Source organism: Oreochromis niloticus, linkage group LG3 (genome assembly GCF_001858045.2).
Source record: "Oreochromis niloticus isolate F11D_XX linkage group LG3, O_niloticus_UMD_NMBU, whole genome shotgun sequence".
Taxonomy (NCBI): Eukaryota; Metazoa; Chordata; class Actinopteri; order Cichliformes; family Cichlidae; genus Oreochromis; species Oreochromis niloticus.
In genome coordinates this window covers 12798402-12812827 of record NC_031967.2, presented here as the reverse complement: position 1 = coordinate 12812827, position 14426 = coordinate 12798402, and the positions used below count along the sequence as shown (strand labels likewise).

At 44.8% G+C, this 14426-nt stretch overlaps 1 protein-coding gene across 34 annotated transcripts in view; it reads left to right on the top strand.

The window, feature by feature from the left end:
- LOC100708363 (protein tyrosine phosphatase receptor type D) overlaps positions 1-14426 on the top strand; it is a 397350-nt gene that overhangs the window by 283871 nt on the left and 99053 nt on the right. For all 34 annotated transcript variants that reach the window (XM_025906064.1, XM_025906073.1, XM_019352730.2 and 31 more), the window contains one exon: positions 10745-10930. In XM_025906064.1, coding sequence (XP_025761849.1) covers positions 10828-10930 — 103 coding nt within the window. In that variant the 5' untranslated portion in view covers positions 10745-10827. The remainder of the gene's footprint in view (positions 1-10744; positions 10931-14426) is intronic.

The following is a 14426-nucleotide window of genomic DNA, read 5'->3' as shown; positions in this document are numbered from 1 at the left end:
TCTTTTATTGCTTGTTTCAGATCCTGGTACTCTCAGCTGTTAGCCTTTGATTTGTAGCTTCCTGTGAATGGCCTTGCTGGTGTTATCCCAAAATAGAAGTTGGAACAACTGGAGCAGAATTTGCATTGTATAAATAAATTGACTGAAGAAGTTTTCTTGGATTCAATCAAGTGGCAAATACTGGAGTTTATCACCTGTAACGATATATATTCTTAATGAAGTCAATTCTTTCTTTGTAAATACCGACAGTATTTTTTCAGTCCACTGACTTTGCACTGGTGGATGCCTTTGTAGATCAGGCCCAGAGTCTTCTAAAGCAGCACTGTTACATAAAGATGTAATGCAACATAGATTATTGAAGGTTAAATAGTACTCTTGAATGGAAGGGTGAACATCTCCTGGATATACTTACACAATCGTGTGGCAAACAGTCCTAAGTGCAATGTAAACAAAACTAAGTGAGAGACCTTGTTGCTAACAAGGTAACCCTTGAATTCAAGGTTACAGTCTGCTGTGGTTCCAAAATGCACACTCAAGCATATGCACACCAGTGTCCTCGCACACCCACACATACGTACACATCAGTACACAGCAAGCATGCACAGACAAATACATCTCTCTCCCTGTAGTGCCCTCCTTGGCAAAATCTCAGTGCCAGTCTCTTAATGAAATGCTCAATTAGGGTCTTTAAATAGGTAATTATGCAGAGCCTAATCCCCTAGCTCCTAGGCCCTATCTCATTTAGATGACACTTGGGCAGGCGGAATGGGAGGGGCAGGCACTCGGGCCTTAGTTTCTGTCATCAAAGCCCCTCCGTGGTGGCACGGGCGGCCCCGTTAATGATAAGGCACATCCACGCAGTCAGTCAACAGTGAGGGCCACTGGCAGCACGGGAGAGATGGCAGTGTCAGGCTTGACAGTGTCTTAATCATGTTTGCGAGCGTTCGGGGGCGGATTTGGGTTGGGGGAGCATGTGGAAAGGTTTCTAAGATGTAAAGTGAGAGCGAAAAAAAAGACTTGTTTGTGTGGCGTGGGTTCACATGCAGATTTTTTTGATTTTTTTTTTTCCCGGACAATTACCAAGTTAATTTTATATGAAGGCATGAAGACACGGAGAGAGAAAATCACTGCCAAATGTCAAACTGTGCTTTTTCTTTGCTTGAATCCAGGCATTGACAGAACGGTTTTGATTTTGTACTCTGACATTTGTTTGAAGGTGGCATTTGATTTGAATTTCAATCTTCAAACTGTGGCTGGAAAAGGATTATCCATTTGTTTTCGGCAGCATAATAAAATGTCTCGTTCCAGCGCTACAATATACCATCAGTGACAGGGAACTACTTTTTTTCCCCCCCATGTGTGTGTGTGTGTGTGTGTGTGTGTGTGTCTGGTAACATTGCAATGGCAAACATTTGTCTTGGTGAAACGACAAAGGAGGAATTGTTGCTTTTGCCTCGGGGTGAACCATTTCTTTCTCTTCACCGAGGTGCATGGGCAGCCTAAACTGCTTTTCATGAGAACAATAGCTTAGCTTGGCTAAAACACCTTTCAAGGGTGTCCAAGAACTAATAAAAGTTATAATCAGCAGCTCCCGCATCAAAGCGCTCAGTAAGCTTTAGTAAGGATACTTGAGCTGCAGAAATATTGAAACAGCTTTCTAAATGCTCATCATCACCCGCCCCACCCCCACCTAGCATGTCCTCTGACAGTCTTATCAGGATATAGATGAAAAGGCAGGAACAACACAATTTCACCCCTATCTGTGTATTCAGCAAAAACATTTCATATCTGTGATAATAATTTTTTGTCCTGTTGCCCTCCGTATTGGCACTGATGAATTTCATGCAAAAAAAAAAAAGCTTCGATAAGCTGCCGCTTCTAATGGGCCCTGCCTGCTCTTTTACTTGTTGACTCAGGCTTTCTTATCAAATCTCAGTCATGGCAAAAACAACACTGGCTGAAGTCCAGCGAGAAACAAGAATGGCTGTCAGCTTCGACAAACATTCTTGCTCTTGAAAGTAAACATTTTAGCTTCACTGCCTTAAAGGCCGCCCTCTCTTTGAGCTCTAACTTTCTTCTGATTGGCTGATCCTTGCAAACAGAAAGTTTGAATAGCAGGCGTGAGGAGATTAAGTGCTTATTTGTAGTGCTCTGTTCCTTAGATGATCAAATCGGGGCTATCCAGGCTAACAGACGTCCTACAAAGCTGATTTTTTAATTGTTTATGTGAGCAACACTCATCATAACAGGGCCCACTGTAATGTAGCTTAGCTCATATGTCCATGTATGTGCAGACGTGGGGCAAGTGCCAAGAACTGACATGAAACGGCCCCGGATATTTTCAGAAGACTAGATCTCCGCTTATGAAAACGTCTCACCCCAGGTAAACGATAGCGTACAGTGTGCTAGGCTAATTGAAGGGAAATTCACCCATCGTCGCCTTAGTGCACAGCCATAATGTGGCGTTACATTTTAGCTCAGGGTAAATCGAGGCAAATTAGCATTTAGATAATGGAAGACACTTGGCATTTTAATTATTTTGCTGGCCTATGAGTATAGCGTGGATGCCCCCAGCGCCTCCTTACATCCTTCATGTGCGCTTAAGTAGTGTATTTACATACCAAACGGCTTGGCGTGCGTACAAAAGCCACTAAAATGTCACTAGCGCACAATGTAGCTCGGTGTGTCAATTGTTTCGAAAAGATAAGGAGGCACATTGCTGTTGACTTATGCCATATGTATTAGGGGGCAACACAATTCCCGGCGCTGTATTATTCCGATATTTTCAATAGAGCTCTGTTCTAATGTTTTGTGCCGCGTCGGCGAGTGGCAGTGGAACGCTGTTTTGTCTGTTCGAGGGCTCGGCACTTCCCATGAAACGACGTGAGCTCGGGCTGGGAACAACCTCCCTCTCGCCCTCCTTCCTCTCTCTCATTCCTCTGCCTCACGGAAGTGAGATTATTCATCCTCCCACAGACCGTTGCTGTGTTGGGGGTAGATGTCAGAGTGCCAGGAGCACGCGGTGCAAAGGGTATGCGTGCCCGCTCCTCTGCTCGTGTGTGCCCGAGTCCACGTTTGCGAGCGTGTTTGTGTGGGAGTTTTGTTTTGGCGGTTTTTTTTTTTTCCTTTAAGCCGCATCGATTTGCTTGGACGTAGTCCTGAACCAGAGTGTGCACATTTGAGGGTGAGAAGAGTCTGCCATGTGTTTTATTCACATTTTGTTTTTCTCTTTCACCTGCTGTCATCTGTCCAGCTCCCTCCCTTTCAGGAAACAATACCTTCACACTTCCAGAGCGGTCTCGCAGCTACCGCCCTCTCCTCTTCAGCAGCGCCTGATTTCTCTCTCCCTCTATCTCTCGTTCCTCTCTCTCCCATCTCCCTCACGCAGCCTCCGTCAGGCGTACGAGCACAGGCGGAGTGTGAAAAAAGCTGGCAGTGAGGCACATTCCCTCGCTTCCCTCCCCTTGGTCTCCGCCTCTCCTGCTCTTTCACCCTACAGCGTGCTCTCCTCTTCATCCCCCCTTTCCTTCCTTGCCTCCTTCCCCTGTCCTCCTCTCCCTTCTCTTGCCACCTCTCTGCCTCGTTGCTCCCCTTATCCATTATATTTCCAGCCCTCTGCTCCGCCCTCTTCTCACTCCCTCTTCTTTTTTTTTCTTCTGCTTCATAATATGTAACATGATTTAGCCCTCCCCAGTTCATGCGGCGTAAATTTAATCCCATCCATTCCTGGTTGGCTGCCGCTGCTGCTGCTGCTGCCGCGTCTACTATTTTTCTCTTTTTTCCCTCTCTATCCCGCCACACTTTGTGCACCCAACACAATAGACTCCTCATGATTCAGCCTGTTTGCATGATAACAAGTTCTTTCCCTATGCTAAATGCTGATACGCAAGGTCAAGCACGACCCAAGTGGCACATGCTCGTACTATAGAAGCCGCCCACGCCGTGACAAGCAAATGTAGCGCAAGAGAAGGCCTCCCAAAGAGCTGGCAGTCATTTGAATAGTTTACACAGCTCGCATGCATCCCAAAAGGCTGATTGTGCTCTGCTCTGGTTTTATGCGCTGCCCATTCAAAAGGCATTAGTGGCATCCATTAGCGTTCAATAGCAAGTGTGTTTGTTGTGTCAACAAGGTCAGCGGAGGTGATCCAAAAATGGCGACAAAGATGAAACAGATTACTTTGGCTTCTTTGTTCCCCCTCAGCCCTCACTTTGAAATTCCCAAGTGTCCCCAAAGCTTACCCAATAGCTCCATAACCTTGCACACGTGTGTGTGTGTGTGTTTGTGTGTGCGTTTGTTATGCCTGTGCGTGCACTGTGTGTTGGTATGCGTTCAAAGAGCAGCACAACAGGGCACGGGGATAATCAGTCACTAGACTACAGGTCAGGGTCTTGCACTGTTGGTACCATCCATCTGAACCAAGCAGCTGCTGGGAAACGTGGCGGGAGGAATGAGATGAGAGAGAAAGATGGGCGAGGACGGGGGAGAGAGAGGGAAAAAGTAGCAAGGTAGATCAGGTGGAGAGAAAAGTCAAGGAGAGGCTGTTGAAAACAAAAACGAGCACACGCACACAGACACACACACAGAGGGAGTAGAGGCATTCCTGAGCTGACGCCGTGCGCTCCTTTAAGTCATACCAAAAGAAGCATCAAGGTCAGTCTGGGTGGGCTGAGTTCACACAATGATAAAAGCTTGCTCTTGCACCCAAGCAAGGTAACGGTCTTAAAACTGCAACTCAGCTTTTGTTTTCATCTGCCCAATTACATACTTTTTTTAATATTATTTTCTTCCTTTTTTTGCTCGATGAAGATGCGTGACCTCTCATTTTGGCGGTTAACGTAACAGAAAAACAATCATAGAAAAGGCCTCGGAGAAATAATTTGTATTTTACACTGTTTCTGCTGTGACATTTTTAAAGTCCACAATCATTTTTGCTGACAGGGAAGAAGGGTGGGGGGAGGAAGTGGTTTGAAATCTCCTGGAAGTAATTTGCCACGGACACACAATCGAGATGGGATCATGATAGCTTCGGCGTCCTACAGCCGCAGCAGGTGCTTTTAAACCAATTATTAGACAGACAAATGTCATCAGAGCCAATTAGCTTCCCGCTGTGCTGTTTCACGTTGGGCGATCCATTCACAGGAAAACAAGATATAACCAGACATCAGCCCCAGCAACCGGTAGCCTTTGCTCGTCCGAAAAATTAGTCAGGCGTCCGAGGCAGGGCCGTAAACCCCGATTTTCTCAAGCAAAAAGTCTGGCGGCGCCACCCATAGTTTATGGCCGTGAGAGGCTTGTTTGAGGGAGGCGAGGGGGTAGAAGCAAATAAATAAGTATAGAAAATAAACTCCTCTAATGTGTAGTTGTCAGGGTCTTTCATGTGGAGGCTGCACTTGAGGGCATAGCTTAGCTTAGCTTGAGGAATGTTATTACACATGCCGGCTGATCGAGAGCGATGTGTGAGAAAAGGCCTTGTCACTCGGTCTTAAATCACATCGCGGGCAAGAGAAAGAAAGTAGCAGCAGAAAGAAAGGGGGGGGAGAAAGGAAAAATAAGGAAAAACAGAAGCCACTAACACAAGGGAAGAATGTTCATGAAAAGACAGAAGTACACATAAGAAAAGGGCTTTTTTCAGAGAAGAGAGACTTTAAAATTTACATGAAACCAAAAAAATATTAGCTGTACAGCTGTAAATCTGGTCATTTGATGTTTGGGAAAATCCTAGGGGCGTCCTTTGCAGCTATCCGTGTGTTTCTTCGACGCAAGCTATTAAAAGAGCAGCGGTGCTAGTTCACTGCAGCTTGTGATGTTTTATTTGCCCTTTGACAGTCTGACTCCTGTATACACTGCCACTCCACAGAGGTTTCACTTTGATTGGTATGTACTCATTAAAAGGGAGCTTATTACGTTTGCCTGTGTGTATATATGACCTGACAATGGTGGATGATAATAGCAGACATGGCCAAAGATTCGAATGATGACTTGGGTGTATGTAGAAGTTATCAGTATGAGAAGTATGAGCTGTTTCTACTTCTTTTGGTTTTTACTCTTAGGTGATCCCGAATACCAGCCCCCAACTTCTTTTTTTTTTTTGATCAGGACTCACGAAACATAAATAGATTTCACTAACATTTGTTTTGTGTGCTTATTTAGTAGTCCTTATTTAAATATTAAAAACAATCTTGTTTTGTTGTCACAACAAGCAGTTGAAACACTGCCCAGCTCTGCTCGGATCGCCTGGTCGTCTTGTTTGTGGTGTTCCAAACGTTCTGTCTTTTCTTTACGTCTTACATTTGCATTTATTGGCTAATATAAAAGCTGATATAGAATCGAGCAGAATAGCATCTCTGCTATACCCATCAAAAAAGATCAGATAATAAAAACAATAACAAATACGTTCTTACTCCTAAGGGAACGATTATACAGGGCGCAATGAGAGTTAGTGCAAGTTATTGTAGTGTATGGGGGGACGATGGAGGCCACGTTCCAGACTCTGTTTATATATCGGCAAACGGCTAACGGAACATATAAGCCGGGCTCCTTCTTGGCTAATGTTCCACATGACTTTATGAACTTGCTCAGTGTTCAAGGACAGCATCTCTAGAACTTACATTAGAATCTCCTTAAGGCACCCACACTGTGCCATATTTTTAATTAATATCCAAATGAATGCTGTGTTCCTCATATATAAACATATATGCTCTGAAGCACCCGTATTTCACATCTTTCATTTGAATACCCACGAAGATCATCAGTAACATGGTTAAACCTTATCAAGGCAAAATATTTCCATGAATTCTTTAAGCTTTATTCCCAGCCATCTATTACTGGTGCCTTCATCATGGTGTTAAGCTGGAGAATAGTTTACATGCATATTAAGTCAACAGCAGTTGGAGGCTGGTGGAATCTGTGTCTGCTGCAGTTCTGCTCTGCTCTCCACCTTGCGTCCCCTTCACTGCCACTTAGCTTCACAACAAGAGCTGGTCGTCTGATGCGGTTTCTGAGGCACGGGCCGTGTCTCTCAGCATCAGGGCAGAAATCACAGAGACCAGTGCAGTTATAACATAGCAGTTTACCCCACTGTTCTCACAGCCTTGCATATCACTGTAGCTTAAAAGTGTGGCTGTGGAGGGTAATTATTGCATTCTTTAACTCAACCAGTCTGGAGATAAATAGAAAGCCCCGCCTCGTAAAAGGAAACGCATTCTCATTGGCTGTGCCTGGCTGGGTTTGATGCTACTTTTTTATAACCCGGTCCAGTTCGGTTCACATCCATCGTAGTTTTGCTGCGCTTTTGTCCTCGCATGTGTTGAGCTAATTACAGAGGGATTGGCCTTAATAGATTTGGTGGCATTTTTGTGGCCGCTCTGGTCTGTTAGGATAACATACCATGAGTCCGCCGTTTCCTTTCGAGTTCAGTTCAGTTTGTGCATGAGCCTGAAATTGAAAACACCCCATTTCAACATTCTCCGGGGCAGGCCAAAGCGAAATTGGTCATCCTGCGCTGGGGATGAGCATAATGCGGTCCAAATGCTACGCTCAAGCTCATGTTGAAAATGTTAAAAAACAAATAAATCAAAAATTGCACCGTCGGTTTGGGCCTTTGGTTTGTATCGAGCTCGCTAAAACAGTAAAACATGGCGGAGAGCACGCAAAAGACACGCCGATGTTATGAAAGCGCTGTTTTTGAAGCTCATAAACTATTCTGCCTGCATTTGTCCCCATAACAAGTTTATTGGAGTATGGCTGGAATATGAGATAAATATGACTGATTCTTTGTTGTTGTTGTTTTGGTTTCGGTTTTTTTAGAGCCTTAATAATATTGCTTGTCTAAATAGACCAGAATACCAAACAGGCATGCTCAAATGAGAATAGAGCCCAGCCATTATGGAGAATATAAACATCCCACCCTCTCTTCTCTTTCACATTTCTGATAAGGATCATGGTGGAGGAGGGAGAGAGAGAGAGTAGACAGCTCAACAGCCCCTTTCTTTTTCTTGCCACACACTCCCCCCCACCCCACCCCACCCCCACCCTTTTTCTAATTAACATTGCGCATGTTGTCAGGCTTTGTTTAATAATGCATGATTGCTATCAGCAGCAAAATCCTTTGAATGAAACACTACTGAATGGGAACACAATAATACCACCGGGGGCTCAGGAAGAAAGACAAGACTGTTGGTGTTTTTTTTTTCTCCCCCTTTTTATTGTAATAAATGTTCAATGACAAGCATCAGTGCCACCAAATATATGAACGAGAAGATTCGCAGAGTGACGCCAAATGGCCGTGTTGAGGATGAAACGATCAAAGGTGATGCTGTTGGTTTACACCGACTAATGCATACAGAGAAGATGATGCGAATTTGCATGCACGCCCGTATATGTAATTGCAAAAGCTTCCACTCCAAATAAATAAAAAAAAAAAAACGGCAGTATTTAAGCTAAATCCATTGTCGGTTAACAATGGAGTTGGCAAACTGCTGCCTTTCTGCCAGGTCTGGCAGGTGGCTCGTCACCCCCATAGCACATTAGGAAGGAATCTGCAGCACAGTTTACTTGTAAAAATGAACACTACAAATCAACACCAATTATAATTGCTTTCATTGTTGGTATAAATTATGGCTGCGCTGGGTGCATTTTAGCCTACATTAGCTTCTCCTTCTATTTACTCACATGGCGTAGCCTCTTGGTTGTCTCACTAGCGGTTACACAACATACAGATGGTTTTGTTTGCCTCTATCAGCGTGTGTGTGTGTGTGTGCAAATGGGTGTGTGTGCACGCGGGGTGCGAACAGAGAAGTGGAGGGCTGCCGAGCACTGTTTCTTGTGTGCTACCTAATGTCGTGTCATTATGGAAATTCACACTTCATTAATTAACTCAAAGGCTATCACTTAGATTTGGAGGGGCAGATGCGTGAAACAATAACCGGAGGAGACAGACGGCCGTACGCCGCGCCACGTATGGATCACGCCGCAGCTCCATCCCCTCGCGCCGCTGCTCGGGGCTTTTCAGTCCAGTTAATTCTAATCAGATTCACCGTCGCTACAAACACTGCTCATGTGAAAATTCTGTCTAGTGTTCTCAGATGTATGTTATATGCATACACGTTTTTGTTTGCGTGTGTGTGTGTGTGTGTGTGTGGTGTGAGCGGGGATGAAATTGCCTCAAATTGATTCCCTTTGCCACCCGTCCCCCCCGCTCTTGCATTCGCTACTAGCCCCGCGGTGCTTGGAGACAGGTAGTCGTGTCTATCTCCCCCCAACACAAATCGAGTGTGACAGGTGTGCTATCTTCCCGTCTTTTCTGCCATTTACAGCCCACAGAAATGAAAGAGGGAAGGCTAAGAACGAGACAGAGGATGATTGGTAACAGGGAAATGAGGTACTTTGTCATCATCGGGCCTAGTGATTGGGCTTAGGGGCTGCGTTTTTCCCTTTTTTTCCCTCTTTGCTTCCTACTAGTGAGTGGCGGTCAAATCTGCAGATAAACACCCCAGCGTAATAATACTTCTAGCAAAAGCCTTTATGTGCACAGTTATCAAAAACAATCCGAAAGCTGATGTGCTTTTGATCTCACGGTGCACAAAGTGTCTGAAATGTCACGGTGCGCATACCGTGCGCGCATCCAACTCCACCAGTCTCCACCGCAGCTGAAACAACAGCGGCTTCCCGCCGAACAATGCAGGCAGACGGGCTAAGATGCTAACCAGCGGTACAGTGTGTCATCAAAGCTCACACACTCGGATTAGCCGGGAGCCGTGTTATGAGGCGAAGACTACCGCACAGCATCCATCACTGAGGATCAAGCTCGGGCTTAAGCAAATGGATGACAAGGGATGGAGCCGGTCTGCGGCTAATACTAGCTCACTGTATCACATTGATTTTCACAGCCATGTAGTGGTCCTGAGATAAAAGGCTGAAACATGAATGGCAACGGCTCGCCGCTCTGTCTTACAGATTTTATTTGTTGTTTGTGCAGCAAACGGATAAAAGACTGAACCACACACACACACACACACACACAAACATACATGGGCTCCAAGTTAAGCTACTCTACTTTGTATAGGCACTTAAAGCTTTTAAAGAATTGATGGAAATGTTGTGTATGGGCTACAGATGAAGGGGTTTAGCAAACATGTACAAGATAGCACAGTGTCGTTTACAGCGAACTTTTATGTCCAGTGATGTTAAAAGTTTAAGCAGTTTTACTGAATAATAGGAAATCGCTTTTGCAATTCGTGATTATTACTGCATTTGCTGGCTGTTGCTTTATGGGAGCGAGGCCTTCCTTATGTGAAACAGATATCGCCGCTGATCTGAGGTGGACTTGGAAGGTGCTCATATTATGGAGCGTATTTAATTGGCGCTCGTGACCGGAGCTGTGAAGACAAAATCATATTAACTCGCCCTTTCATCTGGGTGGTTTCTCCCTCTCTCTCTCTGTGGCTTGCACTCTCCGTCTCACTCCTTCTCATGCACACGTGCACACGCGTTGTGTGAAGTGACTATTCCATTTAGAGAACTGTCAGAACCTACCCTGTGAGCACATCAGGCTCTTCCTATCCTCTGTCAGCTCCAGCCGAGGCTGTGTGGGGGTATGTCAGAAATGTGCAGGAATAGATAAAACCCGTGGAGCCAAACAGCTTTGTTTCATTCATTCTCCTCTCTCTTTCTCTCTCCTTTTTTTTCCCCCTCCTCATCCCCTCCTTCCTTCTCCCTCTTCCTTTCCCTCCTTGCCTCGCATAGGCTGTGAATACCCTGCATCTGAGAAATCAGACCAGACTGACTCACAGGGCTCTGTGAGCCAGTGCCACCGAGGCTGCCAAAGCATGCTGGTGCCAAGCTGTCCCACCATGCGCAGAGCCAGACCCACGCTGCTGCTGCCGCTGCTGCTTGTCCTGGGTCTGCTCCTCCACCTCGCCGACGCTCAAAGTAAGTACACCGTCCGCTTTCCCCACGGGCCTCGAGTGTGGCGTCCCGCTGGTTATGGGATGGGGACTGTTTTTGTGTCATCTCTTTCATCATCATGCGCAGAAATACTTCATGTACTGCGTTTGTAAAAACTTCACAGGCCTGGGTCTGTGGGTAAGAGACACTGTTTGTCTAATAATGTGTTATTATTTATGTTATTACACAAAGCGAAAAGGTGGATTTTTTATGTCCTGAAACATATTTAAAAAGTGATCCCAGTCAGTGATGAGAAAACTGGCCCTCCTATTGTACCGTTCCCACTGTGTGTATGCCTCCTTCACACACACACACCTTTATTTCACAATGATCAGTCTCTTCATCTCATCATCTTCATCTTATTTTCCAGCTACTTCTTTCTGCAGTAAAAACCAGAAACGCTCACGCCTCGGCCAAGAATCTCACAATGAGAAATCTTTGGAATTGAGTTACTTGACATCAGACACCTGCCCATTGATGTGTGACAACCGTTTTCAAACCTCATTGAGCTCTGGTCCTACACCAAAAGACCACCTCCCCCACATCATCCCCCACCACCTTTTTTTTTTTTTTTTTTTTTAACACTAAGATCCATGAATCATTAGCTACTGGAGTCACAGTGAGATGAATAAAAAATTTTATTGCTCCCTTTGCACTGCCTGAAATCCCCTCAGTTCAGCCGAATATCTCAGAATGAAGGGCTCGTTCACCCAAGGTCACAGACAACGGAGCCAACGCAAAGTGGAATTGATGGGCGAAATGTTCAACTTTGTGCTTGAGAAATGTTCCCTGCAATCCGCTCCGCTGTGTTTTATTTTTCTATTCTGCGCCCAACCCCCTCTTACCCCCGAGCCACATATGTCTCGCAGCAGGGAAGAGGCAAACAGTTGAAAACGTCTTCTCCGTTTATTCCCCGGTTTTATGTGCAGCTCCGGGATTTATTGACACAATTTAATTATGGGACCTTCCCAAAATGGCATTAACGGTCGATAAACGTTACCATTGAGCGGGCTCTTCGGAAGCCATCTTTTCACAAACTCCCATCTTCCGCGGCGTAGTGTGAATTCACATAACATTTGCTCAGACAACCTCAGACAACTGCCTCGGTGAAACTTCCAGACATTCCAAACCTTGACGCCTCAGTGCTCGCCATTCCCCTGCAACCCCCCCCCCGATTAATTCCCTTCATTTGGCTGTGGGGTTGTTAGCAGCTGCGGCTACCCCCGTACCCTACTTTAACAGCTGTGCGGGGTCATCATTTCAAAGCTAAAACACACACACTTATCACGAGGTAGCCACACTGCCTGTCTGCTAATGACTGAAGGGGTGTGTGGGAGTGAGGGAGGTCACGGAGACGCGGTGCTTGTTGTGTCTGCTGCCGAGGTGTGCGAAAACATGGCTGCTCATAAGCAGAGCCACTTCAGGCAGTACATATTAGCTCTGGGATTTATATTTGCTCCTTTCTGTTCCTGCACCGCCTGATCTCCCACATGCACGTGTTTGCTCCTTTTCTTTCCCCGGCTTCTTTCTATTGTTTTTCTTCCTAATCGCTCTCTTGCCAATTTTCTCCTCAGTTCTTACTTTGGCTTTTTCTTTCTGATGTTGTTGTTTCTTTTTTTCTTCCTTTCTGTTTTTTGTTTCCCCCGCCAGCGTCTTTGTCTTTTCCCCACCTTCTTCCCTTGCTGTTTGGAAGCCGTGCAATAGCCCCTTCCAGCGACTCGGAAGCTCCTTAATTTCCTCCACTGTGCCGATGCTTGTGCATGCCCAGCCCTGACACTCTAAGGCTCTCCCTGCATGTGTGCTGTGCACTGAGGACCTCAGTGCACATCAGTTTAGTCTGTTCCAGACTAACCCCTCAGCACCAAAACCCTACTGTTGCTGCTCTGGATCCATTTGGATGTGAGCTAGCCTCAGGCTGTGGACCTGGTGGAGGATATGAGACACACGAGTGCAGAAAATGGCTGAGTCTGCCTGTTCAACAGATGGCACGAGCCTTAGAGCCAGTCCTACCTCACATATTGGGAAAATTAACAGTAAGGACTCCTAGTAAACATGCATTTCTCTTAATAAATATAAAAGGGTATTTCCTTATCGCTATGCAGGTCTGTTCGGTCTGCTGTTGTGTGTTCACTCACTCATTGTTTAGTCTTTGGCCTTCTCTCTGTTGCTCTCTGTTGTTTTCTCCTTCACCTTGTTCCCCTTGCTCTTCAAATGCCTCCCGTTTAATTTGTGTAGCAAATTGGGCTCGGCAATAGCTCGAAGGGGGGAGGAGCGGGGGACATAATTGTCCCCAGCGAGCCAAGGGGGGACAAAGTGCGAGAGAGGCAACAAACAATTTCTCTGTCTTTTACTGAGCAGTAATACAAACAGGACTCACTGGAGATGAGAGGACAGCCTGAAGCATTAAACAGCTCCACCTGCGCAGGGATGAAGTTAAAGCTAAAACTTTGGTGTGGGCACCAGAACTAAATAACTCGGGTCTCCTTTAACTCGATAGAGCTTTTGCTTCATGAGCCCAACACAGATATGAAGCAAAACCAAACCAGGTTTGGACTGGATCATGTCTCCACGAGGTGTGGGGCTTGATTTTGCTACTGGGCAACAGAAAAATCAAGTCAACCTGCAATATAACTTCGATTACAGAGAGGAAGAATTTGCCAGCGTCGAACTATTAGATAACAGTTCAATGCTGGTAAATCTGGCGTTCATGCAACAAAAATAATGTGCAACACAATATAATATACAATACACAACTGAAATAGACAACAATTGTAATTGTAACAACATACTGCTGTAATAATGTTATAATCATATCGTAATATGCAACAGTTTCCTTATTTAAAGAAATGCTACACTGGCCTATGTAGCTTTACTGTATAATACTGCTGTTTTTTATCATATACAAAACTCAATTATGATGACAAAGAGTGTTATTTTACTGTATTTTTAGAGCAATTGGCTGTATAATATTTAGCTTAATCATTAAACTGATTCAGCTACAGATGTGAAAATTGCGAAAGTAATTTACTGTATCTTTCTTTTCTCGATGAGCACACATCACTGACATCAAAAAGCTAGTTTAACAATCCCCAAGACAGCTCACTCTCTATTTACTTTAAGGCAAACATTATTGTATTTTATATATATTCATTTAGTTTTATTTGTTCTTTTTAAATGTATTTTTAAGATTGTAGTGCAGTAAAAATCTGATAAGGGTAGCATAACAGATGTTTACTTTGATTGCACATTTAATAACAGTATGTGGGAGTAGGTTATGGATAATAGGGATTGATTTGTGCATAATTGGAGCTTATTATATATCATTATTGTACAGTGGTATTCTTGCTAACTAGGCAGCTCAGCCTCTTTCTGTTGGCAATACTTTGTTTGAAGAAAACACATTCTTTGGTCAACTTTAATGAAAGGCAGATTGTGAAATGTAAAAGTGAGGTCAGAGGTCAAATGTGACATGATTTTGGAT